At 43.2% G+C, this 25,409-nt stretch overlaps 1 protein-coding gene across 1 annotated transcript in view; it reads right to left on the bottom strand.

Moving 5' to 3' along the window:
• The window catches only part of egfra (epidermal growth factor receptor a (erythroblastic leukemia viral (v-erb-b) oncogene homolog, avian)), a 369,473-nt gene that overhangs the window by 40,899 nt on the left and 303,165 nt on the right, over positions 1 to 25,409 (bottom strand). The window contains exons 14-20 of the mRNA XM_085988057.1: positions 22,714 to 22,804; positions 20,142 to 20,299; positions 18,847 to 18,888; positions 17,485 to 17,626; positions 15,111 to 15,233; positions 10,640 to 10,738; positions 5,559 to 5,744 (exon numbers count right to left, since the gene is read on the bottom strand). Coding sequence (XP_085844183.1) covers positions 5,559 to 5,744; positions 10,640 to 10,738; positions 15,111 to 15,233; positions 17,485 to 17,626; positions 18,847 to 18,888; positions 20,142 to 20,299; positions 22,714 to 22,804 — 841 coding nt within the window. The remainder of the gene's footprint in view (positions 1 to 5,558; positions 5,745 to 10,639; positions 10,739 to 15,110; positions 15,234 to 17,484; positions 17,627 to 18,846; positions 18,889 to 20,141; positions 20,300 to 22,713; positions 22,805 to 25,409) is intronic.

Here is a 25,409-nt window from a genome sequence, read left to right as displayed (position 1 = left end):
ATCTTAGCTGATCTTACCAGTTCAGTACCCCGTCCCCGCCTTTTCTCCGTAACCCTTAATCCCCTTAGCCTTCAGAAATATATCCAATTCTCTCTTGAAAATATTTATTGAATTAGCCTTCACAGCCCTCTGTGGCAGGGAATTCCACAGGCTCACCACTCTTTGAGTGAAGAAATTCTTCCTCATCTCTGTTTTAAATGATTTGCCCGCTATTTTTAGACTGTGGCCCCTGGTTCTGTGCTCCCCTGCCATTGGAAACATTCTCTCTGAATTCAGCCTGTCCAGGCCTGCCATAATTTTATATGTTTCGATGAGATCCCCTCTCAATCTTCTAAACTCCAGTGAGTACAAGCCCAAACTATTCAATCTCTCCTCGTAGGTCATTCCCGCCATTCCAGGTATCAGCCTGGTGAATCGCCGCTGCACTCTTTCCATGGCAAGAACATCCTTCCGCAGATGGGGCGACCAAAACTGTACACAATACTCCAGATGCGGTCTCACCAGCACCTTGTACAGCTGTAGTAAGGTATCCCTATTCCTATACTCGAACCCCCTTGATATGAAGGCCAACATACCATTTGCCTTCTTAATCGCCTGTTGCACCTGCATGCTCTCCTTCAGTGACTGGTGCACAAGAACACCCAGGTCCCTCTGCACTTCCCCATCTCCCAATCTATTGCCATTTAGATAATAATCTACCCTCCTGTTTTTACCCCCAAAGTGGATAACCTCGCATTTATCCACATTATAGTGCATCTGCCACGTATCCGCCCATTCCCCCAACCTGTCCAAATCGCACTGTAGCCTCCTGACATCCTCATCAGAGCCCACCCCCTCCTCCTAGTTTAGTGTCGTCAGCGAATTTGGAAATATTGCATCCAATTCCCTGATCCAGATCATTTATATATATTGTGAACAGCTGGGGTCCCAGGACAGATCCTTGCGGCACCCCGCTGGTCACTGCCTGCCACTCCGAAAACGAGCCGTTTATTCCAACTCTCTGTTTTCTATCCGCCAGTCAGTTCTCTATCCACGTTAATACTTTGCCCCCAATCCCATGAGCCTTAATTTTGCATGATAATCTTTTGTGTGGAACCTTATCGAAGGCTTTCTGGAAGTCAAGGTACACCACATCCACTGGCTCTCCCCCATCTATTTTACCAGTTACTTCCTCAAAAAATTCCAGCAGATTAGTCAAACACGATTTACCCTTTGTAAATCCATGTTGACTCTGTCCGATCCTTTCCCCATTTGTCAAGTGCTCCGCTATTTTATCCTTAATAATGGACTCTAGCATTTTGCCCACAACCGATGTAAGGCTTACTGGTCTATAATTCCCTGCTTTCTCTCTACCCCCCTTTTTAAATATTGGGGTAACATTAGCTACCCTCCAATCCACGGGTACTGTTCCCGAGTCAATGGAGTTCCGGAAGATGATCCTTAGAGCATCTGCTATCTCCAGGGCCACCTCCTTAAGTACCCTAGGATGTAGTTTATCAGGCCCCGGGGATTTGTCGGCCTTCAGTCCCCTCAACTTACCCAACACCATATCCCTAGAGATACTAATTTCTGTCAGCTCCTCCCTCTCATTAGTCCCTATGTTTGCCGATATTCCTGGGAGGTTATTTGTGTCCTCCTTTGTGAATACAGAACCAAAGTATGAGTTTAATTGGTCTGCCATTTCCTTATTCTCCATTATATATTCTCCCGAATCGGACTGCAAGGGACCGACTTGGGATTTTACCAGTCTTTTCCTCCTGATATACCGATAAAAGCTTTTGCAGTCTGTCTTTATGTTTGCTGCAAGTTTACTTTCGTATTCTATTTTCCCCTTCCTGATTAATCCCTTTGTCCTCTTTTGCTGTATCCTGTACTGCCCCCAATCTTCCGGTCTGGTGCTTTTTTTTGCCAGTTGATATGCCCTTTTTTTTGATTTTATGCTGTCCCTAATTTCCCTCGTTATCCACGGTTGAGCCACCTTTTTAGGTTTATTTTTATGCCAAACCGGTATAAACATGTTCTGGAATTCTTCCATTCTATCTTTGAATGCTTGCCATTGTCTATCCACTGTCAATCCCCCCAGAAACACCACCCAATCAATCTTACCCAATTCCCGTCTCATACCCTCGTAATTCCCTTTATTTAAGTTCTGGACCTTAGTCTCTGATTCAATTTCCTCACTCTCCATCTCGACTGAGAGCTCGATCATATTATGATCGCTCTGACCCAAGGGGCCTCGTACAAGAAGATTGTTGATAAGTCCCTTCTCATTGCACAATACCCAGTCTAAAATGGCCTGATCTCGAGTCGGCTCCTCGACATATTGGTCCAGATAACCGTCCCGAAAACATTCCAGGAATTCCTCCTCCTCAGAATTTTTACTAATTTGGGTAGTCCAATCAATATGTAAATTAAAGTCACCCATGATGACAGCTGTGCTCTTATCGCACGCTTCTCTAATTTCCCTTTTTATGCCTTCCCTCACCTCCATATTACTATTTGGAGGCCTATATATCACACCCACTAACGTTTTCCTCCCCTTGCTATTTCTCATTTCTACCCATACAGATTCCGTTTCATCCGAGTTAATATCCTTCCTTTCCATTGCATTAATCCCCTCCTTTACCAGCAATGCTACCCCACCTCCCCTACCTTTTTGCCGATCCTTCCTAAATATTGTATATCCCTGGATGTTAAGTTCCCAGCCTTGCCCACCCTGCAGCCACGTTTCTGTAATCCCAATCAAATCATACTTAGCAACTGACCCTCATCCTGAGAGCGGACTGGTCGCCCACCCCTCATCCACCTCTGTTAAAACCAGAAGTGGGTGAGTTTGAGGTGGGTTGGGGGTCATGTTTGAAATTTTTTACATTTTTACTTCCCACTCGACTCAAATTCACCCATTCTTGGGGGGTTAAAATTAATTTTATTGACTTCCCACAATCTGTGGGCTTGCATGGATTAGCATTTCAAAGAAATAATGTCCAGCCACAAAGCAAGCTTTTTCTTAATCAATTTGAGTATAGGCAGTACCAATAACTACAAAGGCCTCTGCTCAAAAGTATAGATATATCTGAACAATTTTATGTATTGACCACTCCCCTGACATAGACACACAGATAGGTGAACCCATTTATAATTCACATTCACCATTGAATCATAGAAAGTTACAGCACGGAAGCAGGTCATTTTGGCCCATCGTGTCTGTGCCGGCCAACAAAGAGCTAACCAGCCTAATCCCACTTCCCAGCTCTTGGTCCGTAGCTCTGCAAGTTACAGCATCCCAAGTGCACATCCAAGTACTTTTTAAATGTGGTTAGGGTTCCTGCCTCTACCACCCTTTCAGGCAGTGAGTTCCAGACCCCCACAACCCTCTGGGTGTAGAAATTTCCCCTCAAATCCCCTCTAAACCTTCCCCCAGTTACTTTAAATCTGTGCCCCCTGGTTTTTGACCTCTCTGCTAAGGGAAATAGGTCCTTTCTATCCACTTTAACTATGCCCCTCATAATTTTATACACCTTAATAAGGTCTCCTCTCAGGCTCCTGTGTTCCAAGGAAAACAGACCCAGCCTTATCCAGTCTTTCCTCATAGCTAAGATTCTCTACTCCCGGCAACATCCTTGTAAATCTCCTCTGTACCCTCTCTAGTGCAATCACATCTTTCCTGTAATGTGGTGACCAGAATTGCACAGAGTACTCTAGCTGAGGCCTAACTAGTATTTTATACAGTTGAAGCATAACCCCCCTGCTCTTGTATTATATGCCACGGCTAAAGGTAAGCATTCCATATGCCTTCTTAACCACCTTATCTACCTGGCCTGCTACCTTCAGGGATCTGTGGACATGCACTCCAAGGTCCCTTTGTTCCTTTACACACTCAGTGTCCTACCATTTAATGTGTGTTCCCTTTCCTTGTTAGCCCTCCCCAAATGCATTACCTCACACTTCTCCGGATTGAATTCCATTTGCCACTGTTCTGCCCACCTGACCAATTTATTGATATCTTCCTGCAGTCTACAGCTTCCTTCTTCAGTATCAACCACACAGACGATTTCAGTATCATCTGCAAACTTCTTAATCATACCTCCTATATTCAAGTCTAGATCATTGATAATATACCACAAAAAGCAAAGGACCTAGTACTGAGCCCTGCAGAACCCCACTGGAAACAGCCTTCCAGTCACAAAAACACCCATCAACCATTGCCCTCTGCTTCCTGCCTCCAAGCCAGTTTTGAATCCAACTTGACACTTTACCCTGGATCCCATGGGTTTTTAACTTCGTGACCAGTCTGCCATGTGGAACCTTATCAAAAGCCTTGCTAAAGTCCATATACACTACATCAAACACATTACCCTCATCTACCCTCGTTACCTCCTCAAAAAATTCAATCAAGTTAAAATAACAATGAAAAATCACACAGAAGATTTTCTTACTTAATGCCAGGTGAAAACTGTGCTTTTGTTGTAGTTTGCCTTTTATCACCTTGGACATCTCCAAAGCCAGTGGTTTGGCACCATGCTCCTCTAAACAAGTTACCACAGTGTGGTACACAATAAAACCTATGCTCATGGCTATTTACTTTCCTCCCAAATCACCCCATCTGGGCTGCAGTTCATGGCTTTATCCTTGCTGTGTTGAAATTAATACTCATCACAATCTGATCTATTCCTTCCCAAAACCTCAAAATCATTTACTTCTAAAGCCCATGCCATCAGCTCCGTGAGTTATTTTATTTTCTCTCCGACATTTTTCAACCTTAGACCTATCTTTCTATAAAAGGAAGATGTGGGAATTAGTCATACTGGTACATTGTAATTTGTTCGTCTCAGATGAGAGTCAAAGGGAAATTGCATTCATCTAATATCTTACTGTACTTTAAAATTGCTGACCTAAGGCAGCTAGGAGTGAACATTTTTGTAAATCACTCTTTAGTGACATTACAAACTTTGGGGGGAAAATTCAGTTGCTTTGCGCCTCCCGTTAGTGCCCCAAGGGGGGACAAAGCACCTAGCGCCCGGGCGTGGCGCTGCTAACACCTCCCCCAAAATTCAGCGGGAGGTTAGTGGCGGCGGTAGCCACCCGTGGTGCTGTGCCTCTGGCTATGCAGTCATCACCATGCACAGCGCCACCGCCGCAAACTTCGCTCACGCCCCGACCTACCGCCGGACGCTATGTTCGACGGTCAGGGTGCCGTGTTTGTGGCCGGGGTGGCGCAAATTAAAGGGCAGGTGCAGGGCGGCCATTTTTATTTGGGCCGCCTGCCAGCACCTGCCCCCTCGCTTCCTCCTGCGGGGTGCCGGCCGCAATTGGCCTGACCGGTACTCCTCTCGAGAGCCGGGCTCCTTTGCCAGCTCCCCGCTAAAAGTAGTGCCCCGGCGAAATTAGCGCCCCAAAGGGGGCGCGACCCAACCTTTCCCCCTTGCTCTCCAGCGTCACAACTGGATTCAGCATAGTTAATTAAATACTTTATTAAATTATACGCTGATATGTTGACAACTTGGGGGCAACAACCATATATTTGTACGTAAAGTGAAAACGCTGCTAGATAAAATTACCTTTGCTATCTGCACACACCAGTTGAGGAGATACTGGGAACCAATATGTTCCTTGTTTTCCCGCATATAGTCCAGCAGACAGCCATAGTGCATCAGCTGTGTGACAAGTTGTACAGTCGAAGTGAGACAGATCCCCAGTAATCGGCAAACATGAGGGTGGTTGACACTTGCCATCACATATGCTTCCTGTAAATAAAAAGCAAACATAAAATGATATGGTCTTCAGCAGATATCCTCGAGTTAGCTGACCAAGGCTAAACTGTTAAACAATAGAAAAGAAAATTATGTGGCTCCCACAATGGCTCAGAGGGTTAAATGTATATGAAAGGTTCCAGCTAAATTTCTAAATGTCTGGTTTCTCAGTTACATGCTGCCCCTCGGCAACATCATTCAGAAACACAATGTCAGGTTCCACATGAACGCTGACGACACCCAACTCTACCTCACCACCACCTCTCTCTAATTTGTCAGACTACTTGTGTGACATCCAGTACTGGATGAGCAGAAATTTCCTTCAACTAAATATTGGGAAGACTGAAGACACTGTCTTCGGTCCTCGCCACAAACTCCGTTCCCTAACCACCGACTCCATCCCTCTCCCTACCAATTGTCTGAGGGTGAACCAGACTGTTCGCAACCTTGGTGTTGTATTTGACCTAGAGATGAGCTTCCGACCAAATATCTGCACCATCACTAAGACTGCCTACTTCCACCTCCATAACATCGCCAGACTCCGCCCCTGCCTCAGCTCATCTGCTGCTGAAACCCTCATCCATGCCTTTGTTACCTCTAGACTTGACTATTCCAATGCACTTCTGGCCGGCCTCCCATCTTCCACCCTCCATAAACTTCAGCTCATCCAAAACTCTGCTGCCAGTATCCTAACTCGCACCAAGTCCCGTTCACCCATCACCCCTGTGCTCGCTGACCTATACTGGCTCCCAGTTGAGCAATGTCTCAATTTTAAAATTCCCATCCTTGTTTTCAAATCCCTCCTAACCTCCTCCAGCCCTACAACACTCCGAGATCTCTGTGCTCCTCCAATTCTGGCCTCTTGCGCATCCCTGATTTTACTCGCTCCACCATTGGCGGTCGTACCTTTAGTTGCCGAGGCCTCAAGCTCTGGAGTTCCCTCCCAAAGCCTTTCTTTCTTCCTTTAAGATGCTCCTTAAAAGCTACCTCTTTTCATCTGCCCATATATCTCCTTTTGTGGCTCGGTGTCAAATTTTGTTTGATATCGCTCCTGTGAAGCACCGAGGGATGTTTTATTATGTTAAAGGCGCTATATAAATGCAAGCTGTTGTCATTGGGTTGTGGGATATTAGCCGTTTCCAGCTGCAGCCTCAGCATTTCTAGATTGAGCAAAAAAATATGCAGACAGGGTTCCTGCTCCTGATCATTATCCAGAAGGACAGATTGGGTTTGACTGTGATACTGTCCATGATAAAATAAGGATCTCGGCCCTCACCATTAAGGCTCACATATGCTTAAGTGAGGAAAGAGAGAGCCATCAGTGCCTGTGGAGCCAAACTCTAGCATGGGTTACTGCCTTCAGGATGGAAAGGTAAAAAAATTCAAAGAAAATTGCTGAAAAAATACAATAAATTAATGAATCTCTGCATCAAATTCATTTAATCGTATTGTAAAAGATTTGGACATGGAGCTAAAATATTAACTCACCCTCTTTCCTTAACAAATGCAACATTTTGCCACAATATGTTAAGAGAAGCTTAAATGCTTTAGATTTTCCACAAATCAATAGACTTTTAAAACCAATTCAAGCACATAAACTTTGATTAATGTGCCGGTAAATTCTAATTACCACCTTCGATAAATCTTTTGTGTTTTTTCTGAAGATCTCCTCAAATGCTGCTTTCAGGCTATCATTCTGTGCTCATATTTGCTTATCTTGCAATCTCTTATTGAAGTGCACAATGACCTTGCTGAATTATGCCTGGCATTCCTAGAAGCTCTTCTGGGATTTGCTCTGCGGTAATTAATTTTTGGACAAGTCATTGGCAGAAATATGAAGATTATGAGAATGGTTCTGTCTCTTCATCATGATAATCCCCTTCTCTACACAGAAATTAATATTAATAACCCCTCTGGGCCTCGGACTATGGAGTCTCAGATAAATTGCACCCCCCCCCCACCCCCGCCGTACAAGCAATTTTGCAACATTTACCCCCATCAGAACTGAAAACGTTGTACTTTTTAAAATTCAGCATTGACCTCAAGCAGTACCATGATTATAATTTCTTCTTTAAGGCCACATAGTAATACAGTGCACACTGGCTTCTACATCTGAATGGGCTTCTGCCCTGACCTGCCTGCCACACACTCTTGTGCTTGTTCCTACACCTCCTCTCTGCCCATCATGGGGGATGGGTTAGTTACAATATAGAGTTTCCTATGTGAAGCTACATAGGAAAATTGCACAATGGTGTACAACCCAATTGTGCTACAAAAATAGTGCATAATAAGTTGTGTGGATCAATATGAAATTTGTGCATCTTTACTTTTACCTTATGGAAGTTAGGGATTTCCACCCATTCCTATCATCAAGTGTTACTACTTATTTTTTACTATACGTATCACGTTCCTAATTTTTCAAATGTAGTCCAATCTCAATGTAGAATCAATGAATAGACTGGGATTGCCTTTGTATGTAAAAACTGAGCTATGTTCGGAAGATAAACTAACATTCCTCTTACAGAATCATAGGGGGGAGTTTTAAACCCCCACAACAGGCAGGAGGAGGGTTAAATTGGTAAAAATGTGAAACTCAACCCCAACCTGCCGTGAACACGCCTACGTCCGGTTTAACCAGGGTGAGTTTGGGGGCCTCTGAGTGACCTGCTCTAGTCCGGCGGGTCAGTGATCATAATGGCCCGTATTTTCCAATCGCAGGCCTCCCGCGGGCGGAGGCCTGCGATCTGGAAAAATCTACGCCCTTGCCCGAGGGCTCCCAGGACGCACACGCTTCCACTCCTGGGCCTCACCAAACTTGAAGTGTGCAGGGCCCACGTATCCCAGGGGTGCAGGCAGTTCGCAGCGTCCCTGGGATCACGTGGGCCATGGGGAGCCAATCACAGAAGGGAATCTCCCTTCATACACTTGACAGGAAGACCTGTCAAATATATGAATGGAGATCAATGAAAAAACATAGTAAAAACTTTAAATAAATTTTAAAAAGACATCACATTTTTAAAATTACTTGAAATTACAATAAATTTAAACAAAAATGGAATTTTCTGAAAAAAATTAAAGTTTTTTTACAGGGCTAAAAATAAACTATCTTTTTTTAAAAAGTATTTTTAAAAGATAAATTGGTGAAAATTTTTTTTTTTTTTTTTTTTTTTAATTCTTTTGAACTCTTATCCTAGTAAAAGCAGGCCTTATGCCTGCTTTTACCAGGCGTAAGAATTGTAAGGGTTTTTCTGCGGGCGGAGGGTCTCCAAAAAGCGGAACTATCCACCCGCAGAGGCCCTTCTCCAAGGCAGCTGGAGGATCTGTCAAGAGCATTCTTGACAGATCGGAAATGCCGGTTTTCAGCGCATGCGCTGTACATGCCTGAAACCGGTATTTCCGATGTCCCTACGGGTGGGTACACAGCACGTACTCACCCATAGGGATCGGAATATCTGGGCCATTATGTTAGTGAGGCTCCATTACTCAGATTTTGAGAGCCATTTGAATTCAACGTCTGCGGACTGAGATTCCCAGGGCTTGGGAAACCTGGCAGCTAAAGGGAGGCGGGAGCTGTTGGCTGCAGCGGGCAAGTGCTTTTCCAGCACTGCTTGTGGGCCAGGAGGAGGAGTGCTTCCCCCTAGCTCCTCAAACAAATCTTCTGCCGCGATCTATCCCTCCCTCCTCGTTGTCACCCTCCATGCCCCCCCACCGTGCCTCGATCTTACCACTGGAGTAAAAAAAAATGCTACTGAAATCCTGCTGTTAAATTCAGCAGGACCTCCGCATTCCCGGGAATTCCTGGCTGCAAAACATATGCCCCCACTCCCTCTCTGTAAATATCGAGCCCATAGAATTTGTATTCACCACGTCTTTGATTGGAGCTGTCAATTTTAATCCCATTTCCCTGCCCTTTCCCCATCCTTTTATATCCTCTCTTCTCAAATACTTATCCAATTCTGACTTCAATAACCAATTGTGATGAAGTGTTCCAGATTGTGATAACCGTCTGAAAAAAATTGCTTCCAACAATCCCCTTCATTCTCCCTAGTAATAATCTTGAATCTATGCCCCTTATTATTGATTCCATCATTTTCAATATTTACGCTCTCAAAATCTTTCATTATTTTGAAAACTTCAATTTGACCTCCTGTTGCAGTTTATGAATCTACGAATGGTATATCAAAATGTTGCCGAGTCTCATAATCTGAATCCACTGGCAGTTCAGAGCAATGACCTCTCTAGCATACAAACTACTCCAGGAAGCTGCCCCATGACAACAGCTAGAGAACCTTTCATAGAATGACCTTACAGGAAATCATTGCATAAATTAAACAGGTTCTAAGCCAAGAAATGTTATTGCAGGAAGCAATTCTAGTGTGGGTCTGTCTGTGTGCATGTATGATTGAACAGAGAGAAAATTCCTCTCAACAAAACAAAAAAAAATGCAGGATATACCAGTGAACACCTGCGTATTGTGAAGTGCTCTAGTATCAGTGTCAACTGGGGTCAAATACCACAACCAGACCTATTTGGGGTGGTGACTTTGTTCAAAGCCAATTAGGAAAACTGGTAAGAGCAGATGGTGAATGAGCATGATCCAGGCCTGGAAAACATAACCAAACAGAGCAAAAGCAGAAACTGGGACCCAGAAAAGTGTGTGGAATAGAAAAAAGCAGAAATTGGACTTTTCTAATGTAATGTGTTACTGGGGGGGGGGGGGGGGGGGGGGAGGACTGCCATTTAACCAGTTTGCACTTAACTGGCAGATGTAGACTTCTACTCATTCTCCTATATTATATTAAGTCCAAGGTGATGAACAAATCATACTGCTAAAATATAGCAGAACCAGACAGCTTGTATTAACACCAGCAGTTACAACAGTGACTTACATCAAGGATTTCTTTATTAGCCTTCGGGGAGGTTGCTTCTCTCAACACTTTGATAGCTACAGGGATTTTGACATTTTCCCCCTCTGGATTCCACAAGCCCTGTAGAGACAATGACATTTTAAAAGAAAATCAAAAATCTCTCAACTCATTCAAGCATTTGTCAAATGTGTACTGAACTCACAAAATTAAAATGAATTTATTTTGGTCAAATAGGTTTGGCCAAATCATAGAAAGAAGCTTCGGAGGTAAAATAATGAAGAAAACTTGACAGAGGGCGGTGAACCTGTGGAATTCTCTACCACAGAGGGCGGTGAACCTGTGGAATTCTCTACCACACAGGGCGGTGAACCTGTGGAACTCTCTACCACACAGGGCGGTGAACCTGTGGAATACTCTACCACAGGGTGGTGAACCTGTGGAACTCTCTACCACACAGGGCGGTGAACCTGTGGAACTCTCTACCACAGAGGGCGGTGAACCTGTGGAATACTCTACCACAGGGTGGTGAACCTGTGGAATTCTCCACCACACAGGGCGGTGAACCTGTGGAATTCTCTACCACAGAGAGTGGTGAACCTGTGGAATACTCTACCACAGGGCGGTGAACCTGTGCAATTCTCTACCACAGAGGGCGGTGAACCTGTGGAATTCTCTACCACACAGGGCGGTGAACCTGTGGAATTCTCTACCACACAGGGCGGTGAACCTGTGGAATTCTCTACCACACAGGGCGGTGAACCTGTGGAATTCTCTACCACACAGGGCGGTGAACCTGTGCAATTCTCTACCAGAGAGAGTGGTGAACCTGTGGAATTCTCTACCACACAGGACGGTGAACCTGTGGAATTCTCTACCACACAGGGCGGTGAACCTGTGGAATTCTCTACCACACAGGGCGGTGAACCTGTGGAATTCTCTACCACACAGGGCGGTGAACCTGTGGAATTCTCTACCACACAGGACGGTGAACCTGTGGAATTCTCTACCACACAGGGCGGTGAACCTGTGGAATTCTCTACCACACAGGGCGGTGAACCTGTGGAATTCTCTACCACAGAGGGCGGTGAACTTGTGGAATTCTCTACCACACAGGGCGGTGAACCTGTGGAATTCTCTACCACAGAGGGCGGTGAACCTGTGGAATTCTCTACCACAGAGGGCGGTGAACCTGTGGAATTCTCCACCACACAGGGCGGTGAACCTGTGGAATTCTCTACCACACAGGGCGGTGAACCTGTGGAATTCTCTACCACAGAGGGCGGTGAACTTGTGGAATTCTCTACCACACAGGGCGGTGAACCTGTGGAATTCTCTACCACACAGGGCGGTGAACCTGTGGAATTCTCTACCAGAGAGAGTGGTGAACCTGTGGAATTCTCTACCACACAGGGCGGTGAACCTGTGGAATTCTCTACCACACAGGGCGGTGAACCTGTGGAATTCTCTACCACACAGGGCGGTGAACCTGTGGAATTCTCTACCACACAGGGCGGTGAACCTGTGGAATTCTCTACCACACAGGGTGGTGAACCTGTGGAATTCTCTACCACAGAGGGCGGTGAACCTGTGGAATTCTCTACCACACAGGGCGGTGAACCTGTGGAATTCTCTACCACAGAGGGCGGTGAACCTGTGGAATTCTCTACCACACAGGGCGGTGAACCTGTGGAATTCTCTACCACACAGGGCGGTGAACCTGTGGAATTCTCTACCACACAGGGCGGTGAACCTGTGGAATTCTCTACCACACAGAGCGGTGAACCTGTGGAATTCTCTACCACACAGGGCGGTGAACCTGTGGAATTCTCTACCACAGAGGGCGGTGAACCTGTGGAATTCTCTACCACACAGGGCGGTGAACCTGTGGAATTCTCTACCACACAGGGCGGTGAACCTGTGGAATTCTCTACCAGAGAGAGTGGTGAACCTGTGGAATTCTCTACCACAGAAGGCAGTTGAGGCCAATTCATTAAATATATTCAACAAGGAGTTAGATATATTTCTTAAGGCTAAAGGGATCAAGGGATATGGGGAGAAAGCAGGGACAGGGTACTGAGTTTGGATGATCAGCCATGATCTCATTGAATGGCGGAGCAGGCTCGAGGGGCTGAATGGCCTACTCCTGCTCCTATCTTCTATATCTATGTAAAACTTCAATAAACCTCTAAGCAGTGAAAATGATAAATATGCATGTATATTTTTTGCCAAATGATTCCCCTCAGAGGTATCAAAATAAGCTTAGAATTTAACTTTCCTCATCCAAAGCCAGCAGACACCAATAACATTCTTTGTGGTGCACACAGTCAGTGACTTAAATACCTTTAAATGCTTGTGTTCAAAAACAAGCCAAACTACCCAGGTACATTTTAACCTTTGTAATGGCCACATGTCTAGCTCTCAATCAATCAGAGGTTACCCCCCCTCTAGGCTCTCTTTGTAAGGACACATATTATGATGCTCAGTGGGTAAATTAACTGATATGCTGCTGCACTAAAACATGCAGCCCAGACAGTCCCAGCTACCATCCCTGGTCTGTACTATTAGCTGATCTCAATCAAGGTGGTAGTTGGTGTGCAAAAATTTGCCTCAATATCTCTGGGCTGGACGAGGGAAGGGGGGTAAAGCATTTGCAGATTCACACTCCTGAACCGCATCCAGCGTGTGAGACACACACACACACACACGGGGAAAAGACATTTTGTATAGTAATTGTTTACATGGTATTTTTTAAGGCTATGATTCATTATCAGTTGATATTGATGTAAAATTTTGAAAGGGACAAGGTCATGAATAAATAAATGGCATAAACCATTTTGAATTCTTAAGCTGCAGTTTACAGAGCATTGAGCACTTGCTAAACAGGCATTTCAACTGTTTGAATATTTGCCCATTTGGGTTCTATTTCTTTATATGCAATAGGTAATGACAATGAAGTGGACAGAAAATAGTTCAAATGAAACAAGTTTAGAAACAAAAAATCACCCAGTGTTTAAAGCTGCAGTTAAATCCATTTGGCATCTTTCAAACACGCACAACAATGAAGGTCACCTGGCCGGAATATCTAATGGGAACTCGGGCACAGCGATCAGCAGGCTTCACAGGATTTTATCATCAATAAAAGTGAATGGACAGAACATTTTGCAAAATGTTTTGCAGGGCTCACTGACCTCTGCACCGAATTCTTGATGTGCCCTCCAATGGGTGAAGTTATATGCCAGGAGCACAAATCTGCTCAATTTCCCCCGGTGTCAAAATGTATCAGTAGCTTCTACAGAACAGCAGATTATTTCTTTACAGCCTTGAGGCACTGCTTTACAAATGAATGGTGGGCTATAGAAGGAGATACTTGAGTCTGGTTTACATCACAGGAAAATTACAGATGAGGGAGACTATCTTAATCCATCCACTCAGAGGCATCCTACAGTCTTTCCCACACCCCTGCTACAACAGCCAAATGTTTCTTGAATGATTCCAGGGTTTTTGTCTCACTACTCCATCACAGAGTGCAAGAACTTCCTAACATCAATCCTAAAATTGCCCTTTACTAGTTTGAACCAGTGTCCCTGCGTCTTACTCCTGCAATTTACCTGTAAGTAATATTCTGGATCGAGCTTTTCCATATCCTTAACTATCTTGTATACCTCTACTTCTCCTCACGCCCCCCCCCCACCATTTCTCTTGCTCTAGTCTTTACCCCATCCCAGTCCTGATCCTAGATCACTCTGCTATTTCTCATTCCACTCATCCTCACCAGCCCAATCAACGCCATAACTGAGATGAGGAGGAACTATTTCACTCAGAGGGTGGTAGGTCCATGGAATATGCTGCCCCAAAAAGCTGTAGAAGCTACATCATTACATAAATTTAAAACAGAAATAGACAGTTTCCTAGAAGTAAAGGGAATTAAGGGTTATGGGGAGCGGGCAGGAATTTGGACATGAGTCTAGGTTCGGATCGGACATGGCCCTGTGGGTAGCGGAGCGGGCCCAGGGGCTGTGTAGCCTGATCCTGCTCCTATTTCGTGTGTCTAATTCTGTTAGATTCAGGAGATGGTTCTGTGATAGTAGATTGGCGGTTAGGATCAGATCAGCCATGATCTTATTGAAATGGCGGAGCAGGCTCGAGGGGCCGAATGGCCTACTCCTGCTCCTATTTCTTATGTTCTTATGCTGCTGTGAAGCTCTTTGGGATGTTTTATTACATTAAAGACTGTATACAAATGCAAGCTGTTGGTGGTCTAACCAGAATCAGCTTCCTGCCAATTCGTCCTATTATGATGATGATTGATAAAAATAATACATTGCACACTCTCCCTTTAAAAAATGAACACACATGTTCAATTGCTCTGCCATTCCAACTACAATAAAAGTTAACAATGCTTTTTGTTATATGTCTGGAAACATAATAGTTGAATTTTTCTACTACCAACACAATTCTTCCTTTGCTACACTGTGCCCGAGAGAGAGCTTACCTTGTACACAGTGCCAAATGCTCCAGAGCCAAGCACTTTAACTTTCTTGAATTCCGTCTCTTTTAGGATCCTTAGAAGGGCCTGATTTGGAGCAGCTCCACTGGGGGTTAGAGGCTCAACCAGCTGTGTCAAGAACAAAACCAGTCAGGAGAGACAAAATATACTCCTTCAATATTACAAGTCACATTCTGAATTTACCTTATTACTCATTTTACTCACCACAGGAAGAACTGCTCTGATTACTATGTATAGTGATGTTATAAACTGCTTCTGTACTGCAGTCCAGATCGTGGGAGAGTGAATTAAATGCACTGCTCTCCCATGTTTGGTTGTGGATAGAGTAATTGATATTCCTGTTAACTAGCTGTACTATGGAGTTTGAAATTCCATGAAAGCACAGACTAGCTGTGACATTTTATCAGCATGTTTGTGACATCATGACATCCCTACTAATACACACTGCTGCTGCATCAGCATGCTTACTAGTCCCAGGAAGATCACCAGGAGTGGGAAAGACAGTTTTAAAAAACAAACCCACCACTGATCTGAAAAAAAACTAGCTGATTGCATGAGACTCATGTACTGGGAGCCAGCAGCTGCAGACTAATGTAAATGAAGATCCTGAAGTAGAGATAGGGGTTTCTTTTCCTGCAGTTCTTGTCCTCCCAAGAACGCGTCTTCCTCACCTAAATCATGCAGCACTATCAGTTTGCCCCAAAGGAATTTTCACGCTTACTGCTTTATATGATGTTGCTTAAATGAAAGCAGCAGGCAAGAATAATGAAGAAAAGCACTGGGGTATAAAAAAAAAGCTGATTGGCTAGTAATATCAACTGGAAATTGCAAGGACAAAAAAAAAAATACACTTTACTACAACTCAAACTGATATCCCTTTAAGATGTCTGCTTGAACAGGGGAGGACCCAGGAATTCTCATGTGCCACTGTGGGCAAAGCCTCACCCAAAGTCACAAGATTTGATGTGGAACCTCACTAGCAATTATGCCTGGATTGATGAGGCTCGTACATGCATGTAGTGTGGCGTCATTCTGCTCCTAAACTCTCGGTTGCAAAATGTAGTGTACAGCAAATGAGGCAAGTGAAGTCATGCAGAGTTTATGCACCACACCCGCCATCAACAGCACCTCCCAAAATCAGCCCTTAAGAGACAACCAAATGGGACAATCTTTGAGACTTCTTTGCTACCTAGCTCAACTGCTGTTTTCACTCTACTGACCAATGCATCAGTGTCAGTGAAGTGACTGATGTTATTTTTGCTGACATGGAAAGTTTCATACCTCACCCCTTCCCTTTCTATCAGAACTGATACAACATCTTTGTTCATAGTTGTCATGTTGCTGTTTCTTGTAAAAAGTCTGCCTGTCGAAATTGGCATTTTGATCACACTAAAGTTTTCTGAACAAGGTTAATCTCCGTTTATTAACTTACCTTCAAATTACATTATTTGGTTGCCATTTCCCCGATTCTCGTTCCACTAATTCAGTGGCTCCCTGGGCTCTGTCCTCTCTGCCACTGTTCCTTCTTAACAATAACCTTCTACAATGATCATCTAGTCCAGTCCACTCTTTATTGATGATTCCACTTTATATTCATCAACTTCCTTCAACAAACTCCTGGCTAAATCACTAAATCTCGATTTCCCCGTTGCTCTTTGATGGGGCACTGAAAATCTTATTTCTTTGATTTCTTCTAGGACACAATTTTGTCACACCTCTTGCAACTCCAGCCAACAGTGACCACATTTAATAGTTCCATCCATCAACATCCTTGGCCTCACTATCTTCTCTGACCTCAAATAGAACACCCATATCTCAACTATGGCAGTTGTGATGGGGTAAATGGTGGAACATCTACCCAGGAAACAAAACTTTGATGAAGGAGTCATTGATGAAGAGCATGGAAGTTATCCCCAGTATCCTGGCCAATATTTATCCTTCAATCAACATCACTAAAACAGATTATCTGGTCATTTTCACATTGCTGTTTGCGGGAGTTTGCTGTGCGCAACTTGGCTGCTGCATTTCCTACATTACAACAGCGACTACACTTCAAAAAGTACTTCATTGGCTGTAAAGCGCTTTGGGAACATCTGGTGGTCGTGAAAGGTGCTATATAAATGCAAGTCTTTCTTTACAATTTTACAACTTATTATGGTGGAATTTGACCTCTGGGTTGCTAGTCCAGTACCATAACCAGGACACTATTGTAACCCCTGCAAAAACTACTAAACACCGAAATTTGTTTAACAATTCTAAAGGATGAAACTTGAAACAAGTTTTTAACTTTTGAACATCCACCCAATCATCGTCGCTCTGGCTTCAGCTTTAGGGGAAAAATATTCTTATAGCTGGTTACCTCCCGCTCCTGCAGCAAACGTCGCAACGTGCGCTTCTTCTTGACACGTCTTCTCCGCATGCACACTGCAATCAATAAAGCCGCCATGACTAAACCGAGAAGGCCACCAACAATTCCAGCAGCAATGGACGGGATGCGAGAACTGGAGAAGAAAGAGAATCTGTGAGAATGATATTTCCTTTAACTGTTTCGTAGTACTTTGAGTACTTTGAGTTTCCCAACAGAATTTTATATCCTTAGTGTTGTACAATTCAAACATAAATACTGTAACTGAGAAATAATGTGGCCATTTTGACTAATTAGGTGTGTACGTGCACTTTAGCTCATCACAATGCTTAGTGTTATATACATTGTCATGAAAAACAGGACTAACTAAATAAAGTAGCAGACCGTCTTTGATACTGGATTAGATCGAGTCATGATTTAACTTGCTGATGGTCTCTGAATGAGCTAATTGTCCCTTGTGAATATCTGGAAATAGGCCAATTGGGTGGACTCAGCAAACAGAAATAGATATTCCTGATTGGCTGGTGTAAATTTTGTTGAGCACCCCACCCACTCCTGCACAAATTTATCTACACATTATTAAAAATCTTCAATATGCACGCACTTCTTATTGTCATGATTTTTGGTAACACTTTTGTCAACATTTACAATGTTGAAATGGTAAGTGAACATTTATAATAGCCAAGGAATAGTTGCCTGTTACAATGTAATTGTAGGCTTTAGTCACTAAGTGGCACATTGGTAAGAGTCCTCTTTCTCACCCCAGGCTGTCTGGGTTACGGCTTACGCACAGACTTTAATTATAAACAAAAGGGTTACACGTCTAACATAATTCAGGTTACCATTGCACACAGTTGATGATTACAGACTTTTATATTTAATTCTTACACACAATTATAAAGCCATTACTGATAATTACATCACTAAAGATAGAAAACAAGTATTCTAAAAATCAACTAATCCATGATAATCTTATAGTATTTATTAATATAATATTGTTAGATTTGTCTGAAAATCTGACTTTAAAAATGAGGGTCTTAATAGCAGGTCTCTGAAAGAGCACGACAAGTTCTGGTCAAAGTGTGTGGGTTACGTCATGATTACAATTCCAAACGATGGAGCTGAAATTCCACAGGGGTGCGCCACCACAGGATTGGCACAACCCCCAGAGAAACCTCGCAAACTGATCTTTTCAGCTGTTTTTCTGGGGCATTCGCTGGTTTGTTTACAGAATTGCTGCTGGGCTGTTTATTAAAATGCTAAATGATGACAATTATAAACTGAGGTTAAGCATTAGCAGTGATCAACAGATTTAGATATTATTATTGAAATTATGTATTTGTTGGAATACTTTACCCAGCATAATGGTCACAATCCTCAAGCTTTGGTCCCTTACACCTGTGATACAATAGACATGAAAGATAGATTTACTGGAAATCATTTCGGATCTTACTACAATTAATCATTTGATTTATTTAATCTTCAGCAAGACAAGTCGAACCAAAAATCAATCAACAGGTTTTTTTTTTGCAATAGTGCTGCATAAGATCCTAAAAATGAGGAAAGGGGATTGATTCATCTAGCTCAACGTGTTATACACATCCACGATGTTTTATAGAAAAGCCTTTACAACATGCACAAAATTAAAAAATTAAAAAGTCAGTCCTTCTGCATGTGAGAAAATGGTCTGTGAAGAGCCCAGTTTTTTGGAATAGGTGACAGCTACAGTGAAATATTTCACTTAATGGAGCAGCTACGTATAGTTAAGATAAACCTGTTCTTTCTAGGTTGGTTAGAGGATGCCTGTCTTCTGTGTAGATCCCAGAACTGCTTGTTGATGGACCAGGTTTGCTCCTGTTGAAAGTTTTGTCACCTATCTGCCCAGCTGGGGAATAGGACGTCATGCTATGTGGTGACACTCCATATAGAGGTAGTGTACATAGCCATGACTTTTTACAGACTACATTCCAATCTCAGGGTGAGACATCCAGCGATATGATGTGTAGAGGCAATGAGCTTCCATGCTATGGGAGAATATTTTTAAGATTAGCATGCGAGCATAATGTGCTTTCAGCACTGAAGAAACTCATTGGAGAGATTTTCGTGGGTCTGTGCCCACGTGCACTGGATTGCTTGGGCTTGGTGAGTATCAGAAAATCGGGCAACCTGCTCGATTTTAAATGGAGAGAAATCATCCGAGTCCCGTTTACAGGCGTGCGCTCCAACTGGCCTGATTTTCTGATATTTGCTCCATCCAGGAAATCCAGTGCACCTGGGTGCAGTTCCAGGGAATTCTCCCTTCATATTTCCTCAGAAGGAAGTTGTTCCTTCTGCAGAACCAATCAACCTACATACGAACATACAAAAATGTCAGACAGACAGACAATTGGTCCATTTAGCCTGTCTCATACAGTGGTGGGACCTCATGCATCGCCATACAGACATTCCCACCCACCCGTGGCCATTTAATACTCTTGGGAGAGGCAAAAAACAGATAAAAGCCCCAGGACAATTAAGGGGGAAAAAAAAATCTGGAAAATTCCTCTTCGATCCCATTAGGTGAGCAAAGCTAGTTCTTAACCTGATCACCTTTAGCATCTGACCAATTTAAATAAAGTAACTTATATTATATAGAACTAAACATTACTCACTCTTGAGTGCAATTGGGGTGACATAGCTGACAATGCTTATTCTCATTGGGGTATTTCCAGACGAAGGTATTATTTTCTCCTGAGATTCCAGAGGGACAGCTGTTCACACAGCGTGGGCCATCTTTAAAATTAGCACACTCTATACAGTTCTCATTGCCCTGGGTAATGAAATGAATAAATTAAGCCAAGTATAATACGGGGGAAAGCAGTTTATCATTGCCCAGGTCAACCTGAAGATAACTGATGAGAGACAAATCAGACGTAACTATTTAACAGATTAACAGTGAGTTACATAAAATCATTACCTTTCACACTATAAATCATGATTTAGTTTTGTCCTGCGCAGCATTAAATCTATGGTGTTGAGACACAAAATTATCCATTAATAGCTTAATGTGAAGAATGGTTATAATTGTACTTAATCTCATTCAACGATTTATACTGTACCGCACAGCCTGCTGCATCTCCTTCTACTCGAAGCTGAAACTAGACTCCCACCTCAATAGATTTTCAATTGAAAAGAAGTTAACCGTATGGCTGATTGGGTCATGCATTTTTTTTTAAAGCAACTCATCCTTCAGTTAAGTACTGCCATTCATTTTTCACATGATACCATACCAGATGAAAAATATGAAAGGATGAGGTATAGAGATATTACAGTATTGGCCACATCCTGAGAACAAAGAACAAAAAATCCTATTTTTGGAACCTCCAGCAAAAATTTGCTATTTAATCTCATTTCCGAAAGGCAACAATTTAAAACACCTTCAATTTCATAATTACCAAATCCTCAGGGACAATAGCCCCGGCTATTATGCTTTAAAATTAGTAGTGATATTAAAAGGAAAACAGCTGTAGAATCCTTTCCAGGAATTGGTTTCTGAAAATGATTAAACACAGTTGCCCAGTGAACTAAGCCTGGCAGAAAGAAAAACACTCGAAAATTGAACATGTTACACAGCAATTCTGCCTCTCCTTTCTCTGATAATTTTCTCTTCCGCGTAGAATTGACTCCTTGCTGAGATATGCCAGCCACCCTCCAGTATCTATTCATTAACTGCCTAATGTGTTTTGTATCATCAAATTTAATACCACTACAGACACCTTGTTCCATAACAGTCACAAATATTGTAAACTGGAATCCCAGAACTGTGGTAACTTTTCCCAGGTAGAGTATTTTCCATTTATTAGCACTCCTGTTGCCAGCACAGTCCCAACAAACAACACCAAATTGCATTCACATAGCACCTTTAACTTAGTAAAACATCCCAAGATGCATCACAGGAGCATTTATCAGACATAATTTGACACCGAGCCACACAGGGGATATTAGGTGACCAAAAGCTTGGTCAAAGACGTAGGTTTTAAAGGAGCACCTTAAAAGGAGGTGCTGTGGAAGAGAGGGGGATTTGGGGGTACAGATTCACAGAACATTAAAGTCAGCACCTTAGGTTGATAAGGCTGTAAAAAAAAAGCAAATATGCAATTCTAGATTTTATCACAAGAGGTATAGAACATCAAAGCCAAAAGGTAATGCTGAGCGTATATAAACCTAAGGTTTCAGTTAGAATTGTGTGTGCAGTATTGAGCACCGTACTATAGGAAGGATATTGAAGCTTTCGAGAGGGTACAGTGCTAATTCATGAGGATGTTGCCTCACGAGGGAATACAAATAGACGTGAAAAATTGGTTTTTTTTTGTTAGTACAACGGAGATTATGGAATATGATATGATAGAAGTGTTTAAAATGATTAAAGAACAGGGTTGATAGAAGCAAACTGTTTCATGTAGTTGTGGGGGTTAAGAACAAAGTCATAGGTACAAGACTAAAGGCAAGGTATTTAGAATAGAGAACAGGAGAAACTTTTTTATGCAGAGACAGAGAAATTGGACCCAACTGCCTGTTTTTTGGGCGCAGAAGAGAGGCCAAAAGCACCAATTTCCCAGTGCTGTTTCACACAACTCAAGGGCGCCCGAAATACATCTAACGCTATAGTGAGTTGGGCGATATTCAGGCATCCTTGTTGGCCACCTAAAGCAGGAGTGAGGTGGCTGGATACGAGCAAGTCCTCCTCCCCACCCCCGCCAATTATTTTTCTCTATTTTCCCCTGTCACATTGACCACACAGCAATTGTGGCTGAACCATTCCCAGGCTTCCACCAATGCCTCTCAGAACACACTAACTCTGAGAATATTTATTCTCCAGAGGACAAGCAATCTACTCCCAAGCCACTGTCAGGGCGGATCTTGATTTTAATGGGAATCAAACACAACACCTTAGGCTGGTATTTCAATATGCTGTGTCAGTCTGCTACCCTACAATTATTAATACACATTGAAGGCCTCTTAAAACCCATATGCTCTCCTTAGTGATGTTCATCCTTATTTCTCACCATCTTAATAGCTGCTTGGCCCTCAACTAGTCTTTTGTCTCGAGATGCAGATACAGCATTTCAGTTGCTGTTGCGTACAGTATTTTAACCTTTAATGACAAATGTTTTTGCTGTGACTCATCATACATTTGAATACTGTATTATTTCTCAATTTTGCTCATTCCTAATTTGAACTTACAGAACCAGTGCAGGTTTCAGACCCATTCTGTGGTTTACATTCTGCGTCACATCGAATACATCGGGATCCATCCACATACTCCCTCAACTCCCTTTACAAAAATCAAGAACACAGTTTTAGTGAACAAATTGATGGTTTAAAAGTCAAACATCTGAAGAAATGCATTAAAAACTGTCATTAAAAAAAATTGTGTTTGTGCTTTTATACTGATATTTTTATATTGATACCAACAAAAAAAATCAAACGTAGCACTGGTTAAATGTAGTGCAATGTGAATCTCCACCACTTTAGTCTGAGATTGTGCCTAAACCTAAAACTCATCCAAATGATCAGACTATGTTGGGGATGGACTTTATACAGGAACGATCAGTCCTCTGGGACACTGCACCCAGAGGTTTGGATCAGAGAAAGCTTAAATAAGTAATTCTGGACTAGTCTGAGCACAAGAAACAAGAGCGCCATATTTGTCTCGATTTTGCCCAGTTTGCACTCAGAAATGGGATGGTAGGGCCCAGAAAATAAAGCACATGCGAGACCCATCCATCCCGCTGCTTTTGCATGTAGTCTGATTTTCAGGCGCACATGAATCCCGGTGGCCACAGCTCCCATATGAAACAAACAGGGGCCCATGAATATATGCAAATTGGGGTCACATTATGTCATTTAGACCACAACACCATTTTCCATCCACACCTCCTGACTACTGTCACTTTCCGCTCCAACCCAACAACCATGAGTGGCCACTTAATGGAATATTTAAATGATCCTCAGCTGCTCTTGGGTAAAGCTGTCCAGAGTTTTTGGAGACATTTTTCTCGCATTAGCTTGCGAGTGTTTTCACTTTTAAAGGATATGAAAGTGTTTCTAGTTGCTTCTGTAGATTCCGAATTCATGTTGCCTGCTGCTCTACATTGTTGCCTCACTCAAAGACACACAAAAAATGCATCTCCCCTTTAAACTACTACAGGCCCTCGAGAGGTGGCCGCACCACCTGAATTGGTGAGATGACTGCAGGGAGCACATTTTCCAGCTCGTCTACTACGTGTTAATGAGGGGCAACCTGCAAAAACCGTATGGTCCCCAATGACTCCTGCAGGCAGCCGCAGTATTTACTCTGCCTCCCAACCCCCATTTACCACTTACACATGGAAATCACCAAGGATACAACAGAGCATTAAGAGAAAGTAAAATAATCAAAAAAAAGGTCCAACTTGCTCACCTAGGTTTAGTAAAAGCTAGGTGGGAAAGTAAGCTGTGAGGAGGACACAAAGGGTTGGATTTTATCAATGGAGGTGTGTAGGAGGCGGGACTCCCACTTTTGGGGTTGCAGTCCCACCTCCATCGAGTTGTGGCCAACCCACTCGATTTTCCCGATTTTCCCGATTGACCTTGTTGAGCCCGCCGAGTGGGCTCAGCAGGCCAATTAAGGGCCACCCGGCAACAGCTGACGTCACAGATTGACATTTCATCTGTCAAGAGCTTTTGCCAGATGAAATATCAGCGTTTGACAGCTCTCTGAAGCTGTCAAACACTGACAATCTGTACTCTAAGTTAATTCCTTCCTCTCAGGCTGATTTAGAGATCTCTCCGGAACTGAAAGCAGAGGGTGCAGATTTTGACAGCTCGTGGCCATTCTGCTTTCTGTGCCGGTGAGATGAGGGACTCCCGAGACCTGAAGGAAGAAAGGCTGCATTATTAAGTAAAGGTAAGTAAAACTTATTTAAACACTTGACACACACCAAACACACTTACCTCTGCACTCATGCACCCATTACTCACCTGAACACCGGACATCTCGAACCCTCCAAGCCCTTCAGCCCGACGGTCCGCCTCGCTAACTTGGTGTGGTTTGGAGCCGTCGGGAAGCCCACACTTCAGGCATAAAAATAGGGATTAGGTTAAAAACTGCCCGTTAACTACCTGTTAACAGGCAGTTAATTGGCACTAATCCCTTTCCCGCCTTGGGAAGGCGGCTCCCAGCACAGGTCGGGTACCCGCCTCCTGTGAAACAGGCATGGAGGTGGGATGGGTTCGTGCCCCCTGATCTCGCGATTTTAACCCCCCACACACCTCCAAACCCACCTCAACGGCCTGATGACATTCGAGCCCAAAGAGTCTGCAAAGGGATATAGACAGGTTAAGTCAGTGGGCAATAAGGTGACAGATGGAGTATAATGTGGGGAAATGTGAAATTATTCACTTTGGTAAGAATAGAATAACAGAATACTTTTTAAATGATGAGAAACTATTAAATGTTGGTGTTCAGAGAGATTTAGGTGTCCTTGTACAGGAAACAGAGTTAGCATGCAGGTACAGCAAGCAATTAGGAAGGTAAATGGCAAGTTGGTCTTTATTGCAAGGGGGTTCGAGTACAAGAGTAAGGAAGTATATTGCTATAATTATACATGGCTTTGGTGAGGCCACATCTGGAGTCCTGTGTACAGTTTTGGTCTCCTTATCTTAAACCCAGCAACTACAGGCTAGTCAGTTTAACCTCGGTAATGGGGAAGCTTTTAGAAACGATAATCAGGGACAAAGTTAACAGTCACTTGTGGATTAATTAAAGAAATCCAGCACGGATTTGTTAAAGGAAAATTGTGTTTAACTAGCTATCGAGTTTTTTGATGAGGTAACAGAGGGGGTTGATGAGGGCAATGTGGTTGATGTGGTGTACATGGATTTCCAATAGGCATTTG

Source organism: Somniosus microcephalus, chromosome 5 (genome assembly GCF_052327205.1).
Source record: "Somniosus microcephalus isolate GS21.2 chromosome 5, FLI_Smic_1.0, whole genome shotgun sequence".
NCBI lineage: Eukaryota > Metazoa > Chordata > Chondrichthyes > Squaliformes > Somniosidae > Somniosus > Somniosus microcephalus.
This window is presented reverse-complemented; position numbering and strand designations above follow the sequence as displayed.